This window comes from Carcharodon carcharias, chromosome 8 (assembly GCF_017639515.1).
Source record: "Carcharodon carcharias isolate sCarCar2 chromosome 8, sCarCar2.pri, whole genome shotgun sequence".
Lineage (NCBI taxonomy): Eukaryota > Metazoa > Chordata > Chondrichthyes > Lamniformes > Lamnidae > Carcharodon > Carcharodon carcharias.
Window position 1 is genome coordinate 79579921 of NC_054474.1, and position 25745 is coordinate 79605665.

General features: G+C 42.8%; 1 protein-coding gene across 1 annotated transcript in view; it reads left to right on the forward strand.

The window, feature by feature from the left end:
* nsg2 (neuronal vesicle trafficking associated 2) overlaps positions 1 to 24110 on the forward strand; it is a 114733-nt gene extending 90623 nt beyond the window's left edge. The window contains exons 4-5 of the mRNA XM_041194067.1: positions 6691 to 6801; positions 23013 to 24110. Coding sequence (XP_041050001.1) covers positions 6691 to 6801; positions 23013 to 23216 — 315 coding nt within the window. The 3' untranslated portion in view covers positions 23217 to 24110. The remainder of the gene's footprint in view (positions 1 to 6690; positions 6802 to 23012) is intronic.
* The last annotated feature ends 1635 nt before the right edge of the window (positions 24111 to 25745 follow it).

Sequence of the window (25745 nt, forward strand, 5' to 3'; positions counted from 1 at the left end):
TCACAATTTCTGTTAATGCCTGGCAGGGAAATAGACTGAGGCACATTATTTCCATTTAATTTCTAAATCGCACCCCACTGTAAGAAGTGACATTTATTATGTATATTTGATGTATTCTTTCTCTGTCACTGTCCTAAGATTTTGTCAGAAAGAATCTGCTAGTGTGTTGAATATGGAGCCTCCACAGTCAACTTCCAAAAATGAAAGTGTCAGTGCAACTGTTGCTGCTTGTTCTCTGTAAAAAATATTTAACTCTTAGGTTATCGCTGCCAATGAGAACAACCTATTAAAAATTAAGAAAAGTTCAATTTTAAAATATTGTATAATATCAATTAATTATAACTCAAGACCAAGTGCTACATGAAATTTAGGAGAATATTTTGAAGTGTTTCCTTTTGGATATACAGGTTACATCAAGCATTTCAACCAGGAAACAACTGGTTACTTTCTAATGATAACATGTATACTTGCACTGGTGCACTTACTTATCTGAGCAAACATTAGTGTTGTCTATATTTTTAAATGTTAAAAGCAAATAATTTTTATTTAAAATATCCATGTTTATTAATGTGCATGAAAAGACTAAGGGCGAGATTTTCCGCTCCTGCCTGTGGCCTGGATTTTCCAGTCCCACCAAAAGCCAAATGGACCTTTGGCTGCCTCTCCAAATTTTCCATTCCTGCCCGTGACAGTTCTAGCCACAAGTGGGACCAGAAAATCCTGGCCCAAGAGAGAATATTTGCAGTTCCACACAGGCACTGCAACAGCCAGACATGACAAATTAAATATGTATTTAGATCACCAACGAATATTCATGTTTCAAACAGGGAAACTGCTCTAGTCTCTAGTCAGGATCTTCCGTGCCTGCCAGCGTTGGGCGTGTTCAGTGATGTGAGTGGACAATATGGTACGATTGGTTTCAAGCCAGCGTGAAACCTTTTTGTGATCGTTAGATTGCGTTCTGTGCCATCGAATGTCGGGAATCTCATTGTAATACATCAGCATATCATTACTAGGCCTGCCCGCCGGAATAATTTCTTCCCCCCCCCCGCTGGATCGTACACCCACATTGGTGGGAAAAAACATTGGTGTAGAGCACAGCTTGACAGCTGTGATTTGCAGAAATCGGGATTTACCTGCCAGGGCTTTGCTCACATCGTCGCTATTAGAGGAGCAGAAGATGCTGGAGCCTGACACCAATGGCACATTGGAGGATCCATGGCATACTGGGTGGATTCTCATGGACATGGCTTTGCTGTGAAGCAGCTCACGGAAGTTGGAAAGTCACCACTGATACTCACAAAGGATGATGGTTGAGGGAGTAAGGGAGGAAGGGCTAGGATAAGCTGGGAGAGGAAGAGGGGGGAATGAAGGTGTCAGGATGGGGTGAGGTTGGGAGGGGAGAATGAAGGTGTCGGGGGGAGGTTGGTAGGGAGGGAGATTGGGGGAGGAGAGGGTAACGGGGGAGAAGATGGCAACTGGGGAGGTATGTGCAAGGGGGGTCGAATGTGCAAGGGAAGGAGTATGGAGAAGGGAGGGAGTAAGGATGGAGGAAGAAGCAAGAGTGGAGGAAGGAGTCAGGAAGGGGTTAGGAGTAAGGCTTGAGAAGGAAGTGAGCTTGGAGGAAGAGTTAAGGCTGGAGGAAGGAGTCGGGAGTGGGGAGGGACTAACAGTGGTGGGAGAGGTAAGGGTGGAGGAAGGAGTCAGGAAGGGTGAGGGACTAAGTGTGGGGGAGTCTGGGGGGATGGTGGGAGGATTGGGCGTATGCATGTGAATGTGCAAGGGAGGGGTCGGATAAGTCCATGCCTGTCTCCTGGGGAGCGAAGTGAGGGTGGGTGTGGTATGGAGAAAGGCTGAGAATGACTGAGGGCAGGGTGGGGTGGGAGGGTGAGGGTCCAATGGTATCGATAGAAGGGGTGGTCAGGGTGGTTGGTGCAGACCCGGAGGCAGATACGAACCCTGGGGGTGGGAAGGAAGAGGTCAGAGAAGTGAATGTGGATGGGGTGGGAATTTCGGGAAGGAAGGGAATGTGCACATTCACCTGGTCATCCCCGAAGGAAAAGGGTTAGGACTGGTAAGTAATGGTGGGGAGATGGAAGGTGACGCTGATGGTAGGGGGGTCAAATGTGATGGTGGAAAGGAAATGGGTGATTGGGGATGGGTAAAGGACGGGGGAGCGAAAGTAAAACTGAATTAGCACCATGCTGTCTAAATCGAAAGTGAAACGAGAGTCATGGTGGGCGAGATCACATGCTGCATGGGAATGTGAAAAGTGAGTGGGCAGAGTTGCAGGTCAGCTCAGATGGACAACTGAAAGCAACCCCTGCAAGCAACATTCAAAATGCTCAGGACATTGAGATGAGTGTGAAACATGAAGGATCTGTCTGCATGGGAGAGTGCTTGCACGAGGCTCCGAAAGGCCCTGCCGCGCACGCACTTGTCCCCCCAGAATCACTGGTGGGCTGGCTGCTCACCCTACAGTGACAGGTCTTCCAGGCTGTTTATTTCTACCTCTTCAATGGAGGACGAGTCCTCTTGGCTGCAGGTGAGGATGTGGATGGAGCTGAAGGACTGGCTGGCTGAGGGTATTGGCCCCTTGGCTCCCTGTGAACCAAAGTAGGGATAAGTAGTGCATGGCAGCAGAGTCAAAAGCAGAAGAGAGAGCACTCACAGTTAAGTTGAGGGAGGGATGCGGTGCAGGATCCTCAGGTGCATGTTCACTGCCGATCTCATCATCGCTGCAGGCAGGGTCCACATCCTCACCAGTCAGCACGATGGCGGGTACGCTCCTCACAGTGAGTGGGTCTAATGTGGGCCACTCCACCTCCCACCCCCCCACACCCACACCATTGTGGGATGTTTCCCTGCTGATGTGATGCTTTTCCTGCATGGAAACAGATGGAGACGGTGTGAGCAGGACACATGGCACTGCATGGAATGTTTGTGTGGGGAGCAGAGCCATGAACAGGAATGAGGATGTGAGTTTGAGAGGATACGAGCCTAATGGAAATGGGAGGGTGCGTGTGAGAATTAGTGGTGTTGCTCCTTGAGGTGTGAGATCCCTGTGGATGTGTGATGGGCTTGTGAGTGTGTGAGTTGAGAGTGATGAGAAGGGTGAGCTACCCTGGTGGAATGGATGAGACCATTCATCCTGTAATGGCACTGGGTGGCTGTCCTCTTTTGCAGGGCATTGGCACTGACGCTGTCCCAAGCCTGGTTGGTGACGCCACTGCCTGTCCTGTGGCCAGAGCAGGGGTAGACGATATCACAGTGGGCCTCCATGGCATCCAAAAGGCGTTCCAGTGATGCGTCACTAACCCCGGGGCCTGCAGTCTTCTTGCCTTTCGTGGACATCTTCCCTACGGTAGCCGTGGCTTGGAAGCACTGAGATGTGTGCGCGTGGCTGCACTTTAAATATGGCGTCTGGCGATGAAGCGGTGAGGTAATGGCAGGCGGGTGAATGAGAGCACACCCGCCATTGAAATGGCGTGTTTCCCAGGAATGCATAAATAATGTGGTGGGTTGGGATGATACAGTGTGAAAACTTGCCATCACGGCTGGTGGGTAAAATGTTGTTTTACCCGCCCGCTACCACACAGTGCAAATCTGGGACGATTCTGCCCTCCATTTTCTTATTTGTGAGAAGTAGCAACTCACCCTTAGGTGCTGTAGATGGGCCTCACATTTTATAACTGCCAGGACTTGTGTAAGACAGACACATCAGTGCCTTGCCTCTGTAAAGATGAAACACGTCAACTTGAAACTGAAATAATGGAGGGATCTTGAAAATTGGCTGCTGCCCTGTAATGGAGCCAGTTTGTAAATGCTTATTGCCACAAAAATCTTTTCTCCCTGTGCCAATCAGGTTTAATTTGCTTGATGGTATTGTGTTCCATCACCAGGTTTCCTTTTCTCCCAGCCTGTATTGAGGATTTTTGTTTTTTTTTTGGCGTGGCATGGTTGTACAAACACCAATGGGTACAGATAACTCGCCTGAGTGTCCCTTTTTCATGTGTAAGCCAGTGATAAGGGTTCTTTGCTGTCCTTGCCTCTAACAAAAATGAGTCCTGAAGAGGCTAAATATCTGCAACATGACACTCACCTTCTACATGCCACTCTTGCGCCATTTTATCAGAGCTGTTGGTGCTTGCTCCAGGCAGGCAATGACAACGTTGAAAGGCAAAAGTTGGCATGTGATGTTATTCAGGTTCTGACAATATTTTTAAACAATCACATGCACGTGCCGGCCTCACAAGAGAACCTGGTGGAAAATCCCATCCTTGGTCTTTTCATGCACTTTAATAAACATGGATGGTTTGAATAAAATTCATTGTTTTTAACATTTAAAAATATAGACAACACTAAGGTTTGCCCAGCTAAGTACACCAGTGTGAGCATGCATGGGGCAAAATTTTTACCTCGGTGGACGGGCATTTTTGTTGGGTGAGCGTCCCGATGTCAATGCGCAGTCATGCAATATTTCAGTTGGTGGGCATGCACTGGAACCGGCAGTGTGCCCACCGACAGTTAAAAGGCCTATTAAGGCCATTAACAAGGTTATTAAAATAAATTTTTCACTGCCCGTCCAACCTTGCGGTTGGTGGGCAGGCGAAAAGACCAAGCACCCTTTATGCTTTTTGGGAAACCCCATCTATGGTCAGGATGAGGCTTCCTAAAGCAAATAAAAATAAAATAACAATTTAAAATTTAGTTAATAACATGTCCCTGCTCATGTGACAAAGTCACATGAGAGGGGACATGTTTTATAACATTTTTCATTTCTTTATTATTATTTTTAAGACTCTGTACCTCAGAGAGAATTTTAAGTGTGCACTCACACACATTGCAAAGGTTGCGCTCGCCCCCCTGTCCACACAGGCAGCGCTGCCCCTCGTGTTTCACGGCCCGCCAGAGTGAAATCGCCTTCTGGCTTCAATCACGGGTGGTGGTTGGCTTCCCGACCTCCCCCGCCTGCCCCTGCCGAGCCTGCTCAACAAGGGCAACATTCTGTCCATGTTGTCATTAGAAAGTAGCCACTTGTTTACTAGTTGAAATGCTTGGTGTAACCAGTATATCCAAAAGGAAACACTTCAAAATGTTCTGCATTTTGCGTAGTACTTGGTCTTGATTTATAATTAACTGATATTATACAATATTTCAAAATTGAACTTTTCTTAAATTTTAATAGGTTGTTCTCATTAACAGTGATAACCTAAGAGTTAAGTTTTTTTTTACAGAGAACAAATAGCAACAGCACTGACACTTTCATCTTTTGGAAGGTGACTGTGAAGGCTCTATTTTCAACACATTTCTTTCTGACAAAATCTCAGGACAATGGCAGAGAAAAAAGTACATCACATATGCATAATAAATGTCACTTTGTACAGTGCTTTATGCTTTTGAAATAAACTCAAAATAATGCGCTTATATCTATTTCCCCCCACGCATTAACAGAGAAGCATGCCTGGTATAGGGCCAAGAAAATCAATAATTGCATTTTTAATGTTTATTTGTAATCAGCAAGAGCAGGAGTGTTCCTCTGGATGGTACAGAAGCTTTGGGCCTCAACTGTTCAGGTCTTTCCCTCCTCTGCCCCCAACCTGACCATGATCGAGTTTGATCCCAGTCATTCCTTGATACAGATCTGAGTGCCAGCAACCTTGCTGTGGGTTCGTGGTGATCGTCCAGTGTCATGCTCAGGCCTGCCAACTTCCACTTTATTCCTGGTGTGGGAATCATGCTTGAAGAATGGTATTGAGGTCCTGAAATTAAAATGATCCAGGCTTCATGGCAGTGAGTTGAAATGAGCCTACTGCTCAACCCACTTGTCCCATTCTCTTTTCTCATTGCAGGTTAAAATTGGGGCTATGGAATCTATTTAGGAGTTTCCCCACAGTGTTACAGGAGAGCAATTGTTTCCATTCTTAATAATTTTTGAAAATGATTATGACATTATTGACAATATTAAGTCCAGATGCATGACTTTGTGCACACTATCTGTGAACTTCTACCCCTCATTTAAATTTTCCTAGAATTATGGTGCTGAGCTGTTTGATTAACTGGTGAAACTGCACAAGCATTAATAGCTCAACCTTCATCCATACGTGAAGTTCTAAAATTAGGTGATACTTTGTGAATGGAGCAGAACCTAAATTTCCTACGCTGACCAATAAAAGAGCTTAAATGAGTAAGTGACATTTGTCAATTAGCAAACCTTTGTCAAAATTAACATGTATGTACTCAGTTTGAGGCAACTAAATCCTTTACATGCCTCAAAGCAAAACTAATTTACTAGAAATACTCACCTTTTGAAAAACTCTTCCATCACATTGTGCTGCTTACTGATGCAGGTGGGAATAAGCAAAGGCTAGTGCGTCTTGACAATCAAAATGTCAAATATTGTAAAATGAGAAAGTAAGAGTTGCAAGAAGCCTGTTACTGGGTATGATTGAATTACAGTAATAAATGTTAGTAATGAAATATTTCTCCAAGGAGCCTCAGATTACCATTGGATTGTTATTTGGCACTTGGGAGATCTTTGTATTGAACAATCCATAAAGTGAAAACATATGAGTCATAAAAACTGTTAAAATGTTAAATTAAATCGTTAGATGTTTGTGAACATAATCCATATGCTTACTAAAAATTTCTAAGTTGATCATTTGGGTTTTATATTTTCTTGTGTTACAGGTTACCATTCTCATTTTTCTTGCTCTTGCATTTCTTGCCTGTATCGTGTTCCTCGTGGTATACAAAGCCTTCACCTATGATCACAGTTGCCCAGATGGATTTGTGTATAAGGTAAGGATTGAAAAAAAGGAATATGCCTGCCATAGACATATTGAATTTGTGGAATAATCAACCTTCCTTTCAAGGTTAATACCTAATAGAGTTTGAAGTTATCAGCAAAGCAATGGCTAGTTATTTGCCACAATTTTATCGTGCCTGTTATGATCCTTGGCCAGACCCTGGGACGTGGGGGGAGATCCAGTTAGGGAACAATGACATTTTGTTTAAAGTAGATAAAGGTTGAGATTCGAGGCACCTGCTTTTGGAATAAAGCCGCAAGATTCCACGGGTTTTGAACAAACGAAAACAAACTTTACTATACAAGTTCAGAAAGATAAAACAATTTACAATGTGTATCTTAAACTCTAATATTCCAGCTAAGTATAAGGTACACGTGAATTAACAGATGACTGTGGTTGAACACAACACACTACAGAATAAATGATAGATGCAACCAAGACAGAGTCCATGGATTTCTTAAGAACTCTCCCAAACATCAGTAAAAACCAAGTCAAACAATCTCGTTGAAACTCTATCTCACAAAGGATTTCCAGTTTCATTTTTGAAAATCTGCCCTTGGAATTCTCTCCAAAAGTCTCTCCCACTCGAATGGCTTTAACAATGGCCCATCTCACAGGGTTTCAATCTCGCCTTCTGAGATACCTTCTCCCTGGGTTCCAGAGCACACTCAACACTAGCTTATAAGCACACTTTGAGACCTATGCCTGTGCCAAGCAGAACACCACTGCTTCAAAGGGGTACTTGTCCCCCAACGGCCCACAATGTGGAGTCAATCTGCTAACTACAGCACTTTTTAAAATTCAGAGCCTATTTCTTTGCTCCCTTTTAACTTAACAGGAGCTATTCCTGTCCCTGTGCCTGTGACACTTCTGACTCACTCCCCCCAAAACTGAATGCCTCAAGAAGAGTTGTTCACTGACCCTTGAACTGACCTGGGGACCTATCAAAGCACTCCCAGAGGGTCTCACTCTTATTGGGCAAGCACCGATGTAGCCAGCATTGGAACTAACCTCTGACTCCCTTGTTAATCAAGAATCTATTTATCTCTGCCTTAAAAAATACTCATTGACCCTGCCTCCACTGCACTTTGGGGAAGAGAATTCCAAATGTTCACGAGTCTCAGAGAATAAAAATTTTTCTCACCTCTATCTTAAATGTGAAACCCCTTATTTTTAAACTGTGTCCCCTAGTTCTAGTTTCTCCCACGAGGGGAAACACCCTTTCAGCATTTATCCTGTCAAGCCTCCTAAGGATTTTATATGTTTCAGTAAGATCACCTCTCAATCTTCTAAACTCCATTGGATACAGGCCCACCCTGTCCAACTTTTCCTCATAAGATAACCCTCCCGTTCCAGTTATCAGTCAAGTGAACCTTCTTTGAACTGCTTCTAACACATTTATATCCTTTCTTAAATAAGAAGACCAAAACTGTACACAGTACTCTAGATGTGTCTCACCAATGCCCTGTACAGCCAGAGCAAAGCATCCCTACTTTTATAACATAAAAGCAAAATACTGCAGATGCTGGAAATCTGAAGCAAAAACAAAAATTGCTGGAAAAACTCAGCAGGTCTGACACCATCTGTGGAGAGAAAGACAGAGTTAATGTTTTGAGTCCATATGACTCTTCTTCAGAACTGAAGAGAAGTAGAAATGTGGTGAAATATATACTGTTTAAGGGGGTGGTACATGTGAAGCTGGATAGAAGGCCAGTGATAGGTGGAGGCAAAGGAGAGATTGCAAAAGATGTCATAAACAAAAGGTCGAAGGGGTGTTGATGGTGGTGATACTGGCTAAAGGATGTGCTAATGGTGACATTAAGAATAGAAAGCAGGAGGAGCAAGTGACAAATGGCCCTAGTGTGGGTGGGGTGGGGGGAGGGGCGATGTGGGAAAAAAGATCGAAATAGGCTGAGGATAAAACAATGATTGGAAAAATTTTTAAAAAATAATAATAGAAATAGGTGGGGAAAATATATACATATATATAAATAAACATTGAAAAAAGGGGATCAAAAAGGGATGAGGATGGAGGAGAGAGTTCATGATATGAAGTTGTTGAACTCAGTGTTAAGTCCGGAAGGCTGTAAAGTGCCTAATCAGAAAATGAGGTGCTATTCCTCCAGTTTGCATTGAGCTTCGCTGGAAAATTGCAGCAGGCCAAGAATGGAAATATGGGCATGAGAGCAGAGTGGTGTGTTGAAATGGCAAGCGACAGAAAGGTCTAGGTCATGCTTGCAGACAGACCAAAGGTGTTCTGTAAAGCGGTCACCCAGTCTGCGTTTGGTCTCTCCACTGTAGAGGAGACCACATTGGGAGCAGCGAATGCAATAAACCAAATTGAGGGAAGTGCAAGTGAAATGCAAACTGGAGGAACAGCACTTCATCTTCTGATTAGGCACTTAACAGTCTTCCAGACTTAACATTCAGTTCAACAACTTCAGATCATGAACTCTCTCTTCCATCGTCACCCCTTTTTGATCCCCCTTTTCAATATTTATTTTTATATATATTTTTTCCCACCTATTTCTATTATTATTTTAAAAATTTATTTCCAATCCTTGTTTTATCCCCATCTTTTAGCCTATTTTCATCTTTTTTCCCATACTGTCCCCTCCTCCCGCCCCACCCCCATTAAGGCCATCTGTCACTTGCTCATCCTGTTTTCTACTCTTAATGTCACCATTAGCACCTCCTTTAGCCAGTATCACCACCATCAACACCTCTTCGACCTTTTGTTTATGACATCTTTTGCCTCCACCTATCACTGGCCTTCTATCCAGCTTCACCTGTCCTGCACCCCCCCCAACCAAACAGTATATATTTCACCACATTTCTACTTCTCTTTAGTTCTGAAGAAGAGTCACACGGACTCAAAACATTAACTCTGTCTTTCTCTCCACAGACGCCTGCCAGACTTGCTGAGTTTTTCCAGTAATTTTTGTTTTTGATCCCTACTTTTATATTCCATTCCACTTGCAATAAATGACAACATCCCATTTGCCTTCCTAATCACTTGCTGTACCTGCCTACTAACTTTTCCCTGATTCCAGGACCAGGAACCAGGACACCCAGATCCCTCTGTATCTCGGAGTTCTGCAATCTTTATCCATTTAAATAATATGCTGCTTTTCTGTTCTTCCTGCCAAAGTGGACAAGTTTGCTTATTCCCACATTATACCCCATCTGCCAAATTTTTGCCCACTTACTTATCCTATCTATGTCCTTTTGCAGACTCTTTATGTCCTCTTCACAATGTATTTTCCTACTCATCTTTGTATCAAATACAACCAGATTTGGTTGTGCATTTACAGAGCTAAGCTACAAAATTGATATTGTGTCAGAAGGGTTTAAAGTTTTGAAAGTAGGTTTGAATTGTCAAAGATTTTGCCCCGGAAACAGAGTTCTCAATGTTGTGGGATAACAGTGGTGGGATGAAAATTGTGGGATGCCATTGTTGGAATGCCAAGAAAGAAACCATCTCATGCAGTAGCACAGTTCATAAGATGGCTTTGAGTAGAATTGCTGAAAAGGGTGCTGAGGAACAAAATACTGCAGTTCCCTTTGCAACACTGGCAACTTCTCATGCATCCCGCTATTCACCTTTGTCCTTTCAGTCTGCAGCCTATAAGTATAGATGAGGAAATGATACACGGTGAGACATAGGGAGGAATTATCCCAGATTTGCACTAAGTGCAGCAGTGGGCGGGAAAAAGGACGTTTTACCTGCTGGACGCAATGGGGGCTTTTCAATTCCCAATCCCGCCTCCTTAATTATGCATTCCCAGAAAACACGCTGTTTCGATGGCGGGTGGGCTCTGATTCTCCCACCATGCCGTCACCTTGCCACTTCATCACGCCAGGTGCCACATTTAAAGTGCAGCTGTGTGCACACCTCTCAGTAGTTCCAGCTCAGGACTGCTGCAAAGAAGACATGGTCCCGAAAGGCAAGAAAACTGCAGCTCCCTCGTTTAGTGGTACGTCCCTCGAGCACCTTTTGGACGCCGTGGAGGCCCGCTGTGATGACCTGTACCCCAGCTCTGGCTGCAGGAGGGGCAACAACATTACCACTCCGACTTGGTAGGCAATGGCACTGGTGATCAATGCCAATGCTGCACAAAAGAAGTTGGCCGTCCAGTGCAGATAGAGGTTGAATGAACTCATCTGTGCCTCTGGGGTGAGGCAACCACCTTATCACTCTAAACTCACACACTCAAGCCCATCACACAGTCACTGGCATCTCACTCACTGCCAGCACAAGGGACCTCACCACCCTCTCTCTCACACACACCGTCACATCTCCATCTGGCCTGGTCTCCTCTGGAGACTGCCCCCTCAGCCTTCATCACCTTGAGGCCACTTGCACAGATCAACTTGTGCCCTACACACACCTGGGATACCCCCCTTCCCCAGTACAGCCCTTGCCCTGCAGTCTCTTCCCTTGCCTGAGGCCACTTCTCCGCCTTCGCCAAGAAAGCCCGAGTCCTTCAGTTATTGAAAAGCCACTCCCACCTTATGGCTGGTCTGGTAGGTAGAGATCTGACCATGAGCCCCCCTGAAAGTGATGTAGTGCTGTTAGTGAAGCGTGGCGCTGATGACTGCGAGTGCTGCCCGAAGCAAGGTGGACAAACAAGCTTCAAAGTCTCAAGTGAAGTGCAGCTGACCACGTGCATGTCGCTTATGTACAGTTGTGAAACACGTCAGTGTGCAATCATGCCGATGTGCTTGGATGACCTGGCATGGAGGTTGATTCCGACGAGCTGGGCTTACAATGATTTGCAGATGTATTACAATGAGGTTCCTGACATCGGAAAATGGGAAATGCGGCCCTCCGTTGATGGACAGAGTGGATGATTGCAAACTAGTCTTTGTGAAACCAACTTTTGGCCTTCTCGCCATATTGTCCACTCATGCTACCAAGCATGCCCCACGCCAGAGGGCATGGAAAATACCTCCCATAGGGTGGTATTTAATGGAGACGATGGGGGTCTCACCTACCAGCTGGAGAGCCAGCAATAGCCTTGCAACCCTCCTTACTGGAAGACCTGCTGAATCAAATGCCAAAATAAAAGCAAAATACTACAGATGCTGAAAATCTGAAACAAAGCCTGAAAATTAGGAAAGACTCAGCAGGTCTGGCAGCATCTGTGGACAGAGAAACAGAATTAATTTTTTGAGTCCAATAAGACTCTTCTTTGGAGCTCCCGAAGTTTGGAAGAAGAGTCTTATTGGACTCAAAGCATTAGCTTTGTTTCTCTATCTATAGATGTTGCCAGATCTGCTGAGTTTTTCCAGCATTTTCTGTTTTTGAATCAAATGCCAATCAGACACCTAAGTGGACAGCAGCGGGCCTTCCCCAGGATCAAGGAAATCCCCTACCCCCCCACAAAAGAGCTGAATCAGCTGTGCTTTGCTTGGTAGTACCACTCGGGGTGCGGTGGCAACTGTTGGTAATGCATCTACCCAAGGTTCAGATCACTGACAGACCCAGGCAGTGGATGAGTGAGGGTGGGATGGAGTTCGTAGGCAGAAAGGGCAAGGGATGGCCCTCAACAGGCCCCTCCATTCCTGTTGCCAGGCTGCTTGATCAGGCCACTGAGTGCCATTGAACGAGGGACCCCCACACTCACAGATGCCCACAAACAACCCTGATAATGCTTGCTTTTTCTGCATAGTGATTCCCCCACCTGTTGCTGGTTGAATATCAGTGGTGGTGGCGTAAGCACCTTAATTGAGCATTAATTATCCACTTAAGAGCCGCAGTTGGTGGTGGAGTGGGAAGGCCGCCCATGAGTCTTCCCACTCCGCACTTAAGTGGGCAGAGGCAGGAAGTGGCGGGGTCCCCATCTGGCTTCCTTCTGCTTGATCAAATGCATCTCCATCGCCAAACCCGCCTTGGGGGAGAGCATTAAATGCCATCCCAAGTGTACATGGAAGCCAGAGGATGTGGAAGTAGAATTGGATGTAGCTGAGCAGAGGGTCAAGACATGCCATTCCCTGGCTATAGAGTGCACAGACGATGATCTCAGGGATCCTGCCGTAAAGAGACAGAATTTAGCAAAGCATCTCTCCCAAGATATAGGGTTGAAGGCTGAATAGTGGTGGAGACCACTGGCCCTGCTCTGTACCAACATCTAGGATGAGGCTCAACTCTTAGGACAGCAGTCTAGAGTACTGTAGGCCGCAGTGTATAATTCAACCTTTGAAGCCTCAAAAAATTCTTCCAAAAATATGGATCAACTTATACCCTGAGTATAAAATGTGAACCACTGATGTTGGTGTAGGTGGTGACCAATTTGAAATATGAGAAAAAAAACACCCCTAATTCAAATTAAATCAATGTGACACAGTTTATTAAATGAATTCATTCTAGGAGGTTACATTTAACCACAATCAAAACATTTTAAAAACTGTTGAATTTATTGTCTTTGGCAACCAATGCAAAGAGTTCATTGAATTTATTCTGAATCACTTTGGCTATGGCATCATCATAAGGATTCCACTCTGGATCAGATTTCGCACTTTCAGTTTCAGAATCATGCCTTCCCAACAAATCATCTTCCTTTCTATCCATTGAATTGGATACTGCACAATTTTTGAATGATCTAATCACAATTTGTGGTTAATAGCATCCCACAATTTGATGATAAAACCATACTAAACATCAAGCGGGGCAACATGCATATGCATATAACTCTCTGGGAAGGTTCTTTTCTCTGTCAACCATCTACTTATCCCATTCGGCACGAACAGGATCCTTGAATGACTTGTTGAGGCACACATCCAAAGGTTGAACTATGGACGTTAGACCCCTATCCCTGCTATAATGGAAACGTGGGTGTTATTTCTTGGCAGGTGCCTCTTGATCTCATCAGTTGTATGGGATATAAACATGTTCCACACTAACAAGCTATATTCTTTGCATAGGCCACCAGGATATCTATTCCACATATTATTGGACATAACTTCACTCCACCCTCATCCATCCATCTGTTGTCTTGGACATGCACAAAAACTCCTGCAGGGAACTTGATTTTCAACATATAAATTACACTTGTAAATTACCATAGGCTTTAATTTTGTTCCATTGGCCATGCAGGCTAGCACCACTGTGAATCTTGTCTTCTCATATTCTGTGGTTTTCACTAGAACTGTTTTTGAACCTTTCCACTCTGCAGTTGGGTTACTGGACCTATTGAAATTCATTTGTTTTTGCTGATGTGACATTATGAGTCTTTTTACTGCTGTCTGATGATGAATTGCTGAACTGGTAATTTTGGCATCGAGGCCTTTTGGTAGTCCCTGAGTGACCTTGGTCTTCTGCTGTAACACAAGGCATTTTCATTCCATAAAGTAGCTACACAACTAGCTGTTGATCTGAAATCTTTGCTGGACTCAAGGTTTGATTTAGCTACTTCAGTGCTTGTTTATGCATTGCATTTCTGATGACGATGCATTCTGATGATTTTCAAGGACTCATTCTGATACATGCTTCTCAAGATCAGGTCAGTGGCTGGTCCCAGTTCCCATGACACATTTAGTCTTTGGCATCTTCTTAAAGGTGGACTCCTTCCATTTGCGCACCAGTTTTTCATGAACACTGAATTCCCTCGCTGCAGCAGAGTTATTTGACGAGTTAGCAAATGTTACAACTTTTAGCTGGAAACCAGCTTTCTGCTTCATTCTTTTTGCCATTCGCCACACGTAGTCTGTTCTGTGTGGGCATGTCTTAAATTCCTGTGCATCTTCTTGGCATCTGGGCCCATATCGCCTGCTTGATCCCATGCACCATGCAAATCTGAGATGAAAATTGAAACCTGTTGTAATGCGAGTATAACATTTCTTAGCAGTAAAGAGAGGTTGACTTATATGCCAAATTTTAAAAATTATTTCATTCATGGGATGTGGGAATCACTGGCAAGCCCAGCATTTATTGCCCATCTCTAATTGCCCTCGAGAAGGTGGTGGTGAGCCACCTTCTTTAAAGCTGCAGATCATGTGGTGAAGGCACACTCACAGTGCTGTTTCAAAGGGAGTTCGAGGATTTTGACCCAACAACAGTGAAAGAACAGCAATATAGTTCCAAGTCGAGATGGTGTGGGGCTTAGAGCGGAACTTGCAGGTGGGTGGTGTTCCCATGCATCTGCTGCCCTTGTCCATCTAGGTGGTAAAGGTGGTGGGTTTGGAAGCTGCTGTCAAAAGTACCTTATTGAGTTGCTGTAGTGCACCCTGTATATGGTACACAATGCTGTTACTATGTGTCAGCCGGGGAGGGAATGACTGTTTAAGGTTGTGAATGGGATGCCAGTCAAGCTCTCGGCTCTACCCTGGACGGTGTCAGCTTGTTGAGTGTTGTTGGAGCTGCACTCTTCCCAGGCAAGTGGAGAGTATTCCATCACACTTCTGACTTGTGCCTTGTAGATGGTGGACAGACATTGAAGAGTCAGGAGGTGAATTACTCTCTAAAGAATTCCCAGCCTCTGACTTGCTCTTGCAGCCTCAGTATTTATATGTCTCTTCCAGTTCAGTTTCTGGTCAATGGTAACCCCAGGGTGCTGATAGTGGGGTAATGTCATTGAATGCCAAGGGGAGATGGTTAGATTCTCCGTTGTTGGTGATGGACATTGCCTGGTACTTGTGTGCTGTGAATGTTAATTGCCACTTATCAGCCCAAGCCTGAATATTGTCCAGGTCTTGCTGCATTTGGACATGGACTGCTTCAGTGTCTGAGGTATCTTTGGGCAGGATTTTTAGGTCAGCGTGCGGGTGCGATCAACAGGCCTGGGAGTGGCCAGGGAATGGACTGCTGCCCACGATCGGCCCCTGATCGCGATTTCACGCTGGCTGGCCAATTAATGGACAGCCAGCATGAAACGTGCACTGAAATGCTCAGCGCTGCCGGGGTGGGGGCAGGAGGAGGGCGGGCATTGACGAAAGCCTGGGCGCGGGGGAGCGTGGAATGAAAGCTCCCTGAAGGCAAAGAGCTGCCTCAGGGGGCTGAAGAATTTAAAACCGAAAAATAGGGATTTTAAAATCTGGGAAAAAAAAGTCCATGCACCTGAACTTATACATGATGAAAATCCTGTCAATATATTTTTAGTTTTTTTCATTTAATAACGGAAACCTCGTCCCACCCTTGGATGAGGTTTTATTAAAAATGCAAAGTCCACCTGGCAGATTCACCCATCTGCCAACTGTAAGGTTGGATGGACATGGAAAAATTGGGAACAATTGGAACTTTAATGGGCATAACTGCCCTCTTAATTGTTGGCGGGCCCACTTCCGACTTCCGTGCACGCTTGCCAACCGAAATATTGTGCAAGACTTTGGGACATGTCCAGCCCAAGGAACCCTTTGAGATATGTGCACTCCTTTAATTTTGGCCACAATGAGCAACCCCGAATTTAATTGCTCCAAAACTGGTGGTTGTACATTCCACTGCATTGGCCCTAAGCACTAGATGACTCTCTTTAAACCATTCCACCTCTCTACCTCACTTTCCTCCTTTTAGATGCTCTTCAAAACCTACCGCTTTGACCAAGCTTTAGGTTATCTGCTGTAATATCTCCCTGTGTGACTTGGAGTTATATATTTTTTAAAAACGCCTCTGTGAAGCACCTTGGCTCTTGATTATGTTAAAGTTACTATTTAAATACAAGTTATTGTTATAACTTGTAGGCAATGACCATCTCAAACAAGAGAAAATCTAACCATCGCCCCTTGATTACAATGGCATTACCATCACTGAATCCCCCAATGTTAACATTATGGGTTACCAACAATGGGTTACCATTGAAAAGAAACTGAACTGGACTAGCCATATAAATACTATGGCTACAAGAGTCAGAGGCTAGGAATCGTGTAATGAGTAACTCACCTCCTGATTCCCCAAAGCCTGTACATCATCTACAAGGCACAAGACAGGAATGTGATGGAATACTCCCCACTTGCCTGGATGAGTGCAGCTCCCACAACACTCAATAAGCTTGACCCCGTCCAGGACAAAGCAGCCTGCTTGATTGGCACCACATCCACAAACATTCACTCCCTTCACTACCGATGCACAGTAGCAGCAGTGTGTACCATATACAAGATGCACTGCAGGAATTCACCAAGGCTCCTTGGACAGCACCTTCCAAACCCATGACAATTATCATCTAGAAGGACAAGGGCAGCAGACAGATGGGAACACCACCACCTCCAAGTCGCTCACCATCCTGACTTGGAAATATATCACCATTCCTTCACTGTCACTGGGTCAAAATCCTGGAACTCCCTTCCTAACAGCACTGTGGCTGTACCTGTACCACATGGACTGCAGCAATTGAAGAAGGCAGCTCACCACAACCTTCTCAAGGGCAGCTAGGGATGGGTAATAAATGCTGGTCTAGCCAGCAAAGCCCACATCCCCTGAATGAATAAAAAAAACACATTGCGACAACTTTGTGCATAATATGACTTCATGTCCAAAAAAAGCTTTTGCTATCATTGTAAATGAGCTGCATATTTAGGGAATGGGAGCTATTTCAGCTTAACTATATGGTGGTTTACAATTTGGGCACACCGTAACATGTGGATTATGAACACTGACAATCTTGGGGGATTTGGCAACTCATAGATTTGATGGATCTCTCAGTCATCTGTCCAAATTGTCCAAATTGAAATGCCCTGTAAGAAAGAGCTATTTACAGAGGAATGCATAACTGTCTAATCTGGGAAAAGTCTCTGGACTCTCTGGGATGGGCCTATGGTGTAGTAACTGAGAGCTGTGGTCATTTGCCCTGTTACAGTCAGAACTATACATGCCATGACCTTGATTGCAGATCTGATTGCAGCAACAAACAGAATTAATGTAAAGTATCAGGACAGAAACATAGCTTCCCAAGACAGAACTCCTGAGAGAGATCTTGCAAAGTGTGGATCTGCTAGGAAAGTCTGGCTGTCCTCTAGTGATGCCTGATTAATCTGGCTTTCCTTACAACCTGTTCCTCATCCTGCAGCATATAGGTCAAGTGAAGTGGGATTTCCCATGGGAGGCCCATGTGTAGCCTTCAGACCTTAGTTCAGTAATGCTCTTGAAATACATTGCTTTCCACAGATGATGCAAAATGAATGGGAAAGCTTTCTGAGTAAAACAGTGATTTTGTTTCTCCCAATGCCTGAAGTGGGTTTCAAGGTTTGGTTAAAAGCCTGCACAAGGAAACTGGTATTTCCGCCTTAATGAATAATGATACACATTCCCACGGATGAATAGGAAGATAGAAGTAATGGAATTTACAATGACTGGTTCACCTCTACTTTTGGGCCAGGATCTTTAGGTCAGCAAGTGGGGGGGGGGCAGGGCTTGCTCGCTGATGCGTAAAGTGATGTGGGATGACGTCGGGTTGAACTCTTGATGTCACCCTGCATCATTTCAATTTTCAGGTCAGCGGAGGGGCAGCCGAATCAGCTGTGCGCCCGCCAATCTGTCAACGGCCTATTGAGGTCATTTAAAAAGTAATTGACATAATTAATGGACCTGCCTGTCCAACCTTAAGGTTGGCGGGCAGGCTGGGAGCCCTGGCGGATTTCAGAAAAAACATGAAACCTCATCCACGGGCGGGATGAGGCTTCGTTAGGGTTTTTAAAAATTTAATAAAGATTAGAGTTAAAGTGATGGACATGTACCAACTCATGGGACAGCATCACATGAGGGGACATGTCAGGGAAATTTTGTTTTTGTACCTTTACCATTTTAAAATGTGGAACTGATCTTCCTGAGGCAGCACTTAGCCTCAGGGAGATAAGTGTGGTCTTTTGTGCACATGCGTGAAGGAGTGCATTCTCGGCTGAGGGAATCCCGCCCCGCCCGCGTCATGCTGGGTGGGCCTTAATTGGATCGCCCACATAATATGGTGGTGCACCCCCAATCGGGGGCGCTAATCGGAGGCATGCCTGCCTGCGCCCACCCCTGCACTTCCCCCCTGATGGGGGGAAAATTCTTCCCTCAATTCTGTCATTTTCAGAATTTCCTAATTTGCATGCTGTCCATGCCAAGTGCTCACAAAAAGTTACAGCTCTCTTGATGCATGTCATGCATACCTGTATCTTAGTATAGTGTGTATTAAAGCTGTAACATACAATTGAAAATTTTGCCACACTGACATCTAACAATAGCAACACTACTTGATGCATGGTTAATTACTGACATATAGGTTAACTTGCAAGTTGTCTACATGTCTCATTGTACATGTACTTCTTCAATTTACGGAATCTGAAGGTTACTTTTCTATATAACAAGATGATGCATAGTTCAAGACACATTCCTAATCTGAAAAATGCCTCCCAGGAAAAATCTGGGAATTGAAGGCACATCTCCAACGTGCCCCATTAACTCTGGCGTGAATGATAGGCCACATAGATCAGTAACAGCAGATTCCAGCAGCTTGCTTCTAACACTGACAGGCATCCTTTCATCATTCTTCTACAAGACCTGTTTCTTCTCAAGGTCCCTGAGGGCAAGAGAAATTTCTAGTGTAATGCCCATCATAACATTTCAGAGTGGTTGATCAAAGGGTTAAATTCCCTGAATAAAATATGAGCCTGAGTGGTCCCTGCAAACCTGACTTCTGGGATTTTTTTCATCCATTTTGGTTGTACCCATATGCAAGCCATGCATTGCATTGTAAAGAAAAACGCTATATTTCTTAAATAGGCACACTGTCATGAAACTACACAATGGCAGACAACCACTGGGCTTGTAGGAAAATAGACATTAGAAAAAATTCCCTTTGATCCCTTTTATAGCAATGAGAAGGTCTGAAGGTGGTAATGTGTGTAGCTTGACAGAGACAAAGATGATCTTATTCTTTCTAAGAACATAAGAAATAGGAGCAGGAGAGGACCATATAGGTCCTCGAGCCCACTCTGCTGTCCAGTACAATCATGGCTGATCTTCTGCCTCATCTCCATTTTCCTGCACACTCCCCAAATCCCTTGATTTTCTGAGAGACCAAAATTCTGTCTGTCTCAGCCTTAACTCAATGAAGGGGAGCATCCAAAACCCTCGGATTAGACAATTCCAAAGATTTACAACCCACTGAGTGAAAATATTTTTTCTCATTTCCTTCCAAAATGACCAACTCCTTGTTCAGGTATTGTGATCCTGTGTCCTAGATTCCCCAGCTAGATGAAAAAACCTTTCAGTGACTACCCTGTCAAGCCTCTTCAGACCCTTGTATGTTTCAATGAGATCACCTCTTATTCTTCTAAACTCCAGCAAATATTGGCCCAATTTACTCAGCGTCTTATCATAGGACAATCCTCTTGTTCCTGGAATCAAGTGCACCTTCACAGCACTGTCTCCAAGGCAATTATATCCTTCCTTAAATAAGGAGACCAAATCTGCATACAATATTCCAGGTATGGTCTCACCAAAGCTATGTACAGTTGTAGCAATAGTTCTTTATATGGGATAGTCGAGTCTAGAGGTAGCAAAGGCATGAATGAGGGTAGCAAGAATCTCCTTTCTGAAGAAGGTGTATTAACTCCTTGTATTTATATATTTAGGTCTTGTGCTGCTTTAGTATTTTGTTCTTTCTTTTTGGTTCTGCATATTATTTCATTTGTAAGTGAATTTGACCAGCAATTTTGGTTTGTAAGCATTGGTTTGCCAATATGCTTTTTCCACCTTTGAATATAATAGGAGAACATGGTACCAGTAAGTACTGTAGTTTACCATAACTGGAGTCAGGTGTGAAACCCTGGAATTAAATCCTGTACATATTGGCGAATAAAGGCATGGACTTGGCTTACGTATGGAACAATCTGAACTAGAACAGTTTGTGCCAAATGATTAACAATTATGGTGTAATTACTATACATATAAGTGATAGCTAATAGCTGATTACTAGGAAGTAACCATTAGTAAAATTATCATTTTAAAATATATTTATATTTAAAGCACAAAATATAAATAGGAAACATTTCCCCATATATCCTGTTTTGTTAATGTAATCTGTATATATTTGATGTTTAAAATTTTGTTCTAGTAGTATATAATTGAACACGAATCACAGCTGCCTAACTGCTTGATCATCAACTAAAATGATTTTTAATTCAATAGTTTACCTCATGTTGATTCTAAGCAATTATATGCTACACTTCCCATATGCTTAATCACATTTAATTCTTGTTGATTTTGTATCATTGAATTATGCCATTCCAAATTAAACTAGCCTGCAAGTTCAGCAATGTTGTTTAGCTGAATGAAACAATGTTGTCACCACCAAAGGCCTCTGGGAATACATTGGAAAATGAACAGAATATGTAACCAATTGTGCACAGTTGCATTTATGGATGGAAAAGCGAGAAATAAAAACTATTTCTGCGCAAAGTTCTGTTTCCCTTTGAAAATAACAGTGAATTTTCTAACCTATAGCATCCGTTTCTTTGATGTAATAATTTTACCTGCCAAATTGCTAAACCATTTTGTGTCACATGCATTTGGAGTACAGGGATGCAATAGCTTAGTTGTTACAGTATTGATGTCATGAGTTAGAATTTGACCATGGTGAATTGTGAAATTGGATTAAATAAATCTGATTTGAGGGCAGATACCAGAAAAAATATCCAAGAAAGCTGTCAGATTATTGCAAAATCCCACTTAAGTCACTGATGTTCTTCAGTGAAGGGAGCCTCTTCTATCTATAAAACTCAATAATTTGATACATTGCGAGAGCACCCAAAACTTTGCAGGGCAACTAAAGATATGCTGTAAATGGGGCCTTGCTAGTGTCACCCACCTCCCAAAAACAAAATGAACAAAATGGCTGCTAACTACACTCATAGTTGCAATGACCTTGGAGATGAGCTTAGATGGAACCAAATTTATATCCCTCTTCTACATGGCACAACCTTTTTGTGTTCGAACATAATGCCTGATTCAAATTCTGCCATCTGAAGCCACTGTTCTTCATTGTGACCATTTTACTTGAGTGGAACCATGTAGCTTTGACAAAAAAAGGGCTGCCTCATAGTATTCATAGTTGAGCAAGAGACCCCCTATATTGGAGTATTGTAATTTATGCCATGTTCTTGTTGGTTTTATTCTCTGCACTCATGCAGAAAATGCAGGATTGAGAGTGCCTTGTCTCTTTTGGTGCTGGCAGAGAGGAGACTTTCATAATATCAACCTACAGTGCCATCCACCTATTTAGACAGGGCAGTTTCTCCTTTTCTCACCAATTTTCTCTCCTGAAAATTGTGAATACTTGCTGGTGTGAATCAGATATTCTCTGGTATCTCACTCAATTGCTCCTTATGTGGAGTCTTGACCGTAGTGTGTTAGTGGGTAATTCAGGTGTAGGAGTTAGGACACTCAGATTTGTTGCTGTTTTCATTCTGTGACCATACATGCACATTTCCAGCAAGGAATGCTGGATAGTGATTAAGTGTGAAATCTCTGGATGACTTCCCCTTCCTAACCTAGGGGTACTGAGGTTTTGCAGCATCTCTATTTCTGTCCTGGCTGACATCAGCTGGATGACAGATTGATTCCAGGACCCACCTGGTCCAGATGGTTCAACTATTCACTGAACAAACTTTCTGAACTGTCAGGGGAGTTGGGGCATTTTATTCCATTTTGGCTACTATTATAACCTAGACTTAAAACATAGAACCAGTTGTCTGGCGCAATATTTAAATAATATATTGATTGAAAATTTATGTGAGACAATACAGAACATGAAAACCTACAAGGTGAGTACAAATCAAAGGTACCAAGATGGATACAGTTGAAGTTATACTGGCAGTTGCCCATCAACTATGTGAAATTGCAACTCTTAAACCAAGCCTCAAGTCCAGATTCTGTACCACCAATGCTTAACTGTAAAGATAATATAAAAATATGCCACTCAAGCACAGTAGAGAAGCTTTTGATAGCTAGCTGACTTGAATCATGTTGTGTTTGCACCTTCCCTTGTTGCAGTGGATATAGGACTGCCTCATATAATCAGTCAAAATAACTAACAAGGAGCTTCAATCAGCTCAAACGTGATATTTTCCATGGCTATGGCATCCGAACAGGAACTATTTTAACTAGATTGAAGGGCTTGGGAAGATCCATAGATTTATTTTATTTCAGGCCTAATTAGTTATTTTGTCGTTTTTAAAAAAAAAGAAACAAAGCAAGTGTTAATTATTTTATTTTTGTTTTCCTGGCAGCATAAACGCTGTATACCAGCATCTCTTGAAGCCTACTACTCAGCACAAGACTCAACTTCCCGAGGGCGATTCTACACGGTCATCAGCCATTACAGCCTGGCTAAACAAACGACCTCCCGATCAGTTTCTCCATGGCTGCCTGCTGCATCAGCTGAGAAACCAGCAGAACATGATTCAAAATCCTCAAGCAGTGATAGTCACTGAACAACTTGCCAGGGGTAACGTTTTTTCAAAACATAAAACTAAGTGAAAGGTGTTAAGGTTGCAAATAATGGACTGTTGTATCAGTTCCAAAAGGAAGCAGTGTTTGGATTATACAATAATTGTTTCTTTTGTCCCTTGTCCTCGTTGATTTGTAATTGATTCTGAAGTTTTTTGTACAAAGGCATGTTTGGTGTTGCTGCACTTCACATTATAAACTCATTTTTAAATAGGCTACTTGAAGAAATCTGTCTTCAATGACTTTGTTCTTATTGTTTAATTGAATTTCAAAAATAACCTTCATAAAGTGTTCAGTGAGCTCTCTCCTGAAGACAGAGGCATTTATTCATTATTTGAAATAGAGCATTTCCCGCATGAGCAGTTTATGTGCATGAAATTTTGCACGTTTAGCTGACGTGTACAGTTATAATCATATAATGTTGTCACCCTCAGTGGCTGCACTTTTCTGGAAGTAAAACAGATAAGTTTATGTAATTCAGCCATTGGCTGAAGAGCAGTTGATAACAAATATTTCTTCTATGCCTACAGACACTTGGGTGCTTTGTAGTTCCTGCATACTACAGTAACGCTTATGCCTGGAAAGGGATAAAGTGATTGACTGCTGTACATATGAATTCTTGATATTGAGGATGCAGTGTGGGGATTTATACATTAGATTTCACATGAATAACAGATTTGTAGCTGAAGCTTGGTAGAGAATTGTAATGATTAGTATTTAACACAAGTGCAGAATCATCTTTCTCATGTTTTCACATGTAATATTACATTGTCAATCGTGTTGATTTCAAGCTAATGTAAAAAAGAAGGAATAATTTATAACTCCTTGTGGTGTATTTTTGTCACTATCTAGCAGAAACTAAAGTTTTTTTGGTTGTGTTTCTTGGGATATTTCCGATAAAGAAATAAAGCTAGATGTGTCTGACATTTTCAATAGTTTTTTTTATTTTTGTTGGTTATTCTGCTGATCACAAATAAAACAAAATGAGCAAACATTAGCAACTTTCATCAACTATGATCTGAATGCTCCTTCCTGAACAGAACGGTACAATCACTATCTGCTTTGTTGCAACACCATTTATTTCACACTTGCATATAACGGTAGCTACACCAATATCTCGAAACCCCTCCACTGTACCATGCATTGGTGAAAACAAGTATATGCAATGATACCAAAGTCTAGGATTTAAAAAAAATTAGTTATTGGGATGTGAGTATCGCTGGCAAAGCCACCATGTATTGTCCATCCCCAATTGCCCTAGAACTAAGTGGCTTGCTAGACCATTTCAGAGGGCAGTTAAGAGTTAACCTCATTACAATGGGTTTGGAGTTACAGATAAGCCAGATGGTATAAAGGCAACAGATTTCCTTCCCTGAAGGACATTAATGAACTAGGTGTGTTTGCACAACAATCCAGTAGTTTTGCGATTACTAGTAGTGAGACCAGCATTTTATTCCAGATTTAATAATTAATTTAATTTAATTTCTCCTAGCAATCATAGTGGGATTTGATCTCATGCCTGTGGAGCATTACTCTGTGCCTCTGGATTACTAGCCCAGTAACAACACCATGCTACTGTCCCACTAATGCATTAAATGTTGCAAGTGCTGAAAAATGTAGTTGTTCTTAATTTCCAAACTAGTCAATTTCTGGTCTTAAGACACCAGAAAAAAGATAAACTTGAGGAGAAAAGTAATTGAGGAATATGTAAAAAAGATTAGATGAAGACAGGAGGAAGAAGGCATGTGTGATGCATATACGCCAGCAGAGACCTGTTGGGCTGACTGGCCTGTTTTTAATGCTGTAAAACGCTATGTAATATTTCTCTGTAGAAGAAGAGACCATGCTAGACAGTTCTTGAACAATCCTTAATAAACCCTTCCATCTGTCCTTTCTCACCAAAATTACAAATGCTAATAATAAACACTACATAAAATGCAGTTAAAATATAATTTATTTGTCTTTGTAAAATGAACAGAAAAAGAATTAAAAGCAAAATCTAAGCTTTCTATTGCATAAAGCAGTTTATCAAAACAAAGCAATCCTTTTAAATAGATGGTGGAATAATGGATGTACAATTTAATACTAATGCTAAAAACATAATGAAAGATTTTTATTCAAAGCCAAATATGATCTGTATTTTTTTCTAGTTTTGCACTTCCAATTCATCTCTCACTCCTCAATTGTGTTACAAAACCTTTGGGGAGTTCTCTCTTCAGGCAGAATGTCTTATATTTATATTCTATTGTTGGCCTATGGTGTTAGGGCCACCGTGAATCACGGAGCACCTGCTGACAGTTTTTTTTAATGGACCTGCAGATTTCATTAAGTAGTTCTGACAGTTCTTTCATCCCTTGGACCTCAATGATTGCATTCATCATGCAAGCTATTTTTTCTCAGTTGTTTTCTTCCTCTCGCTCCATGGGGAATTGTGGGATGGCAGACAGTCACAAATAGCTTTTGTATTGTGAAGAGCATCCCCAATTAGTAGTTTAGGTCTCCAAGCTCAAAAT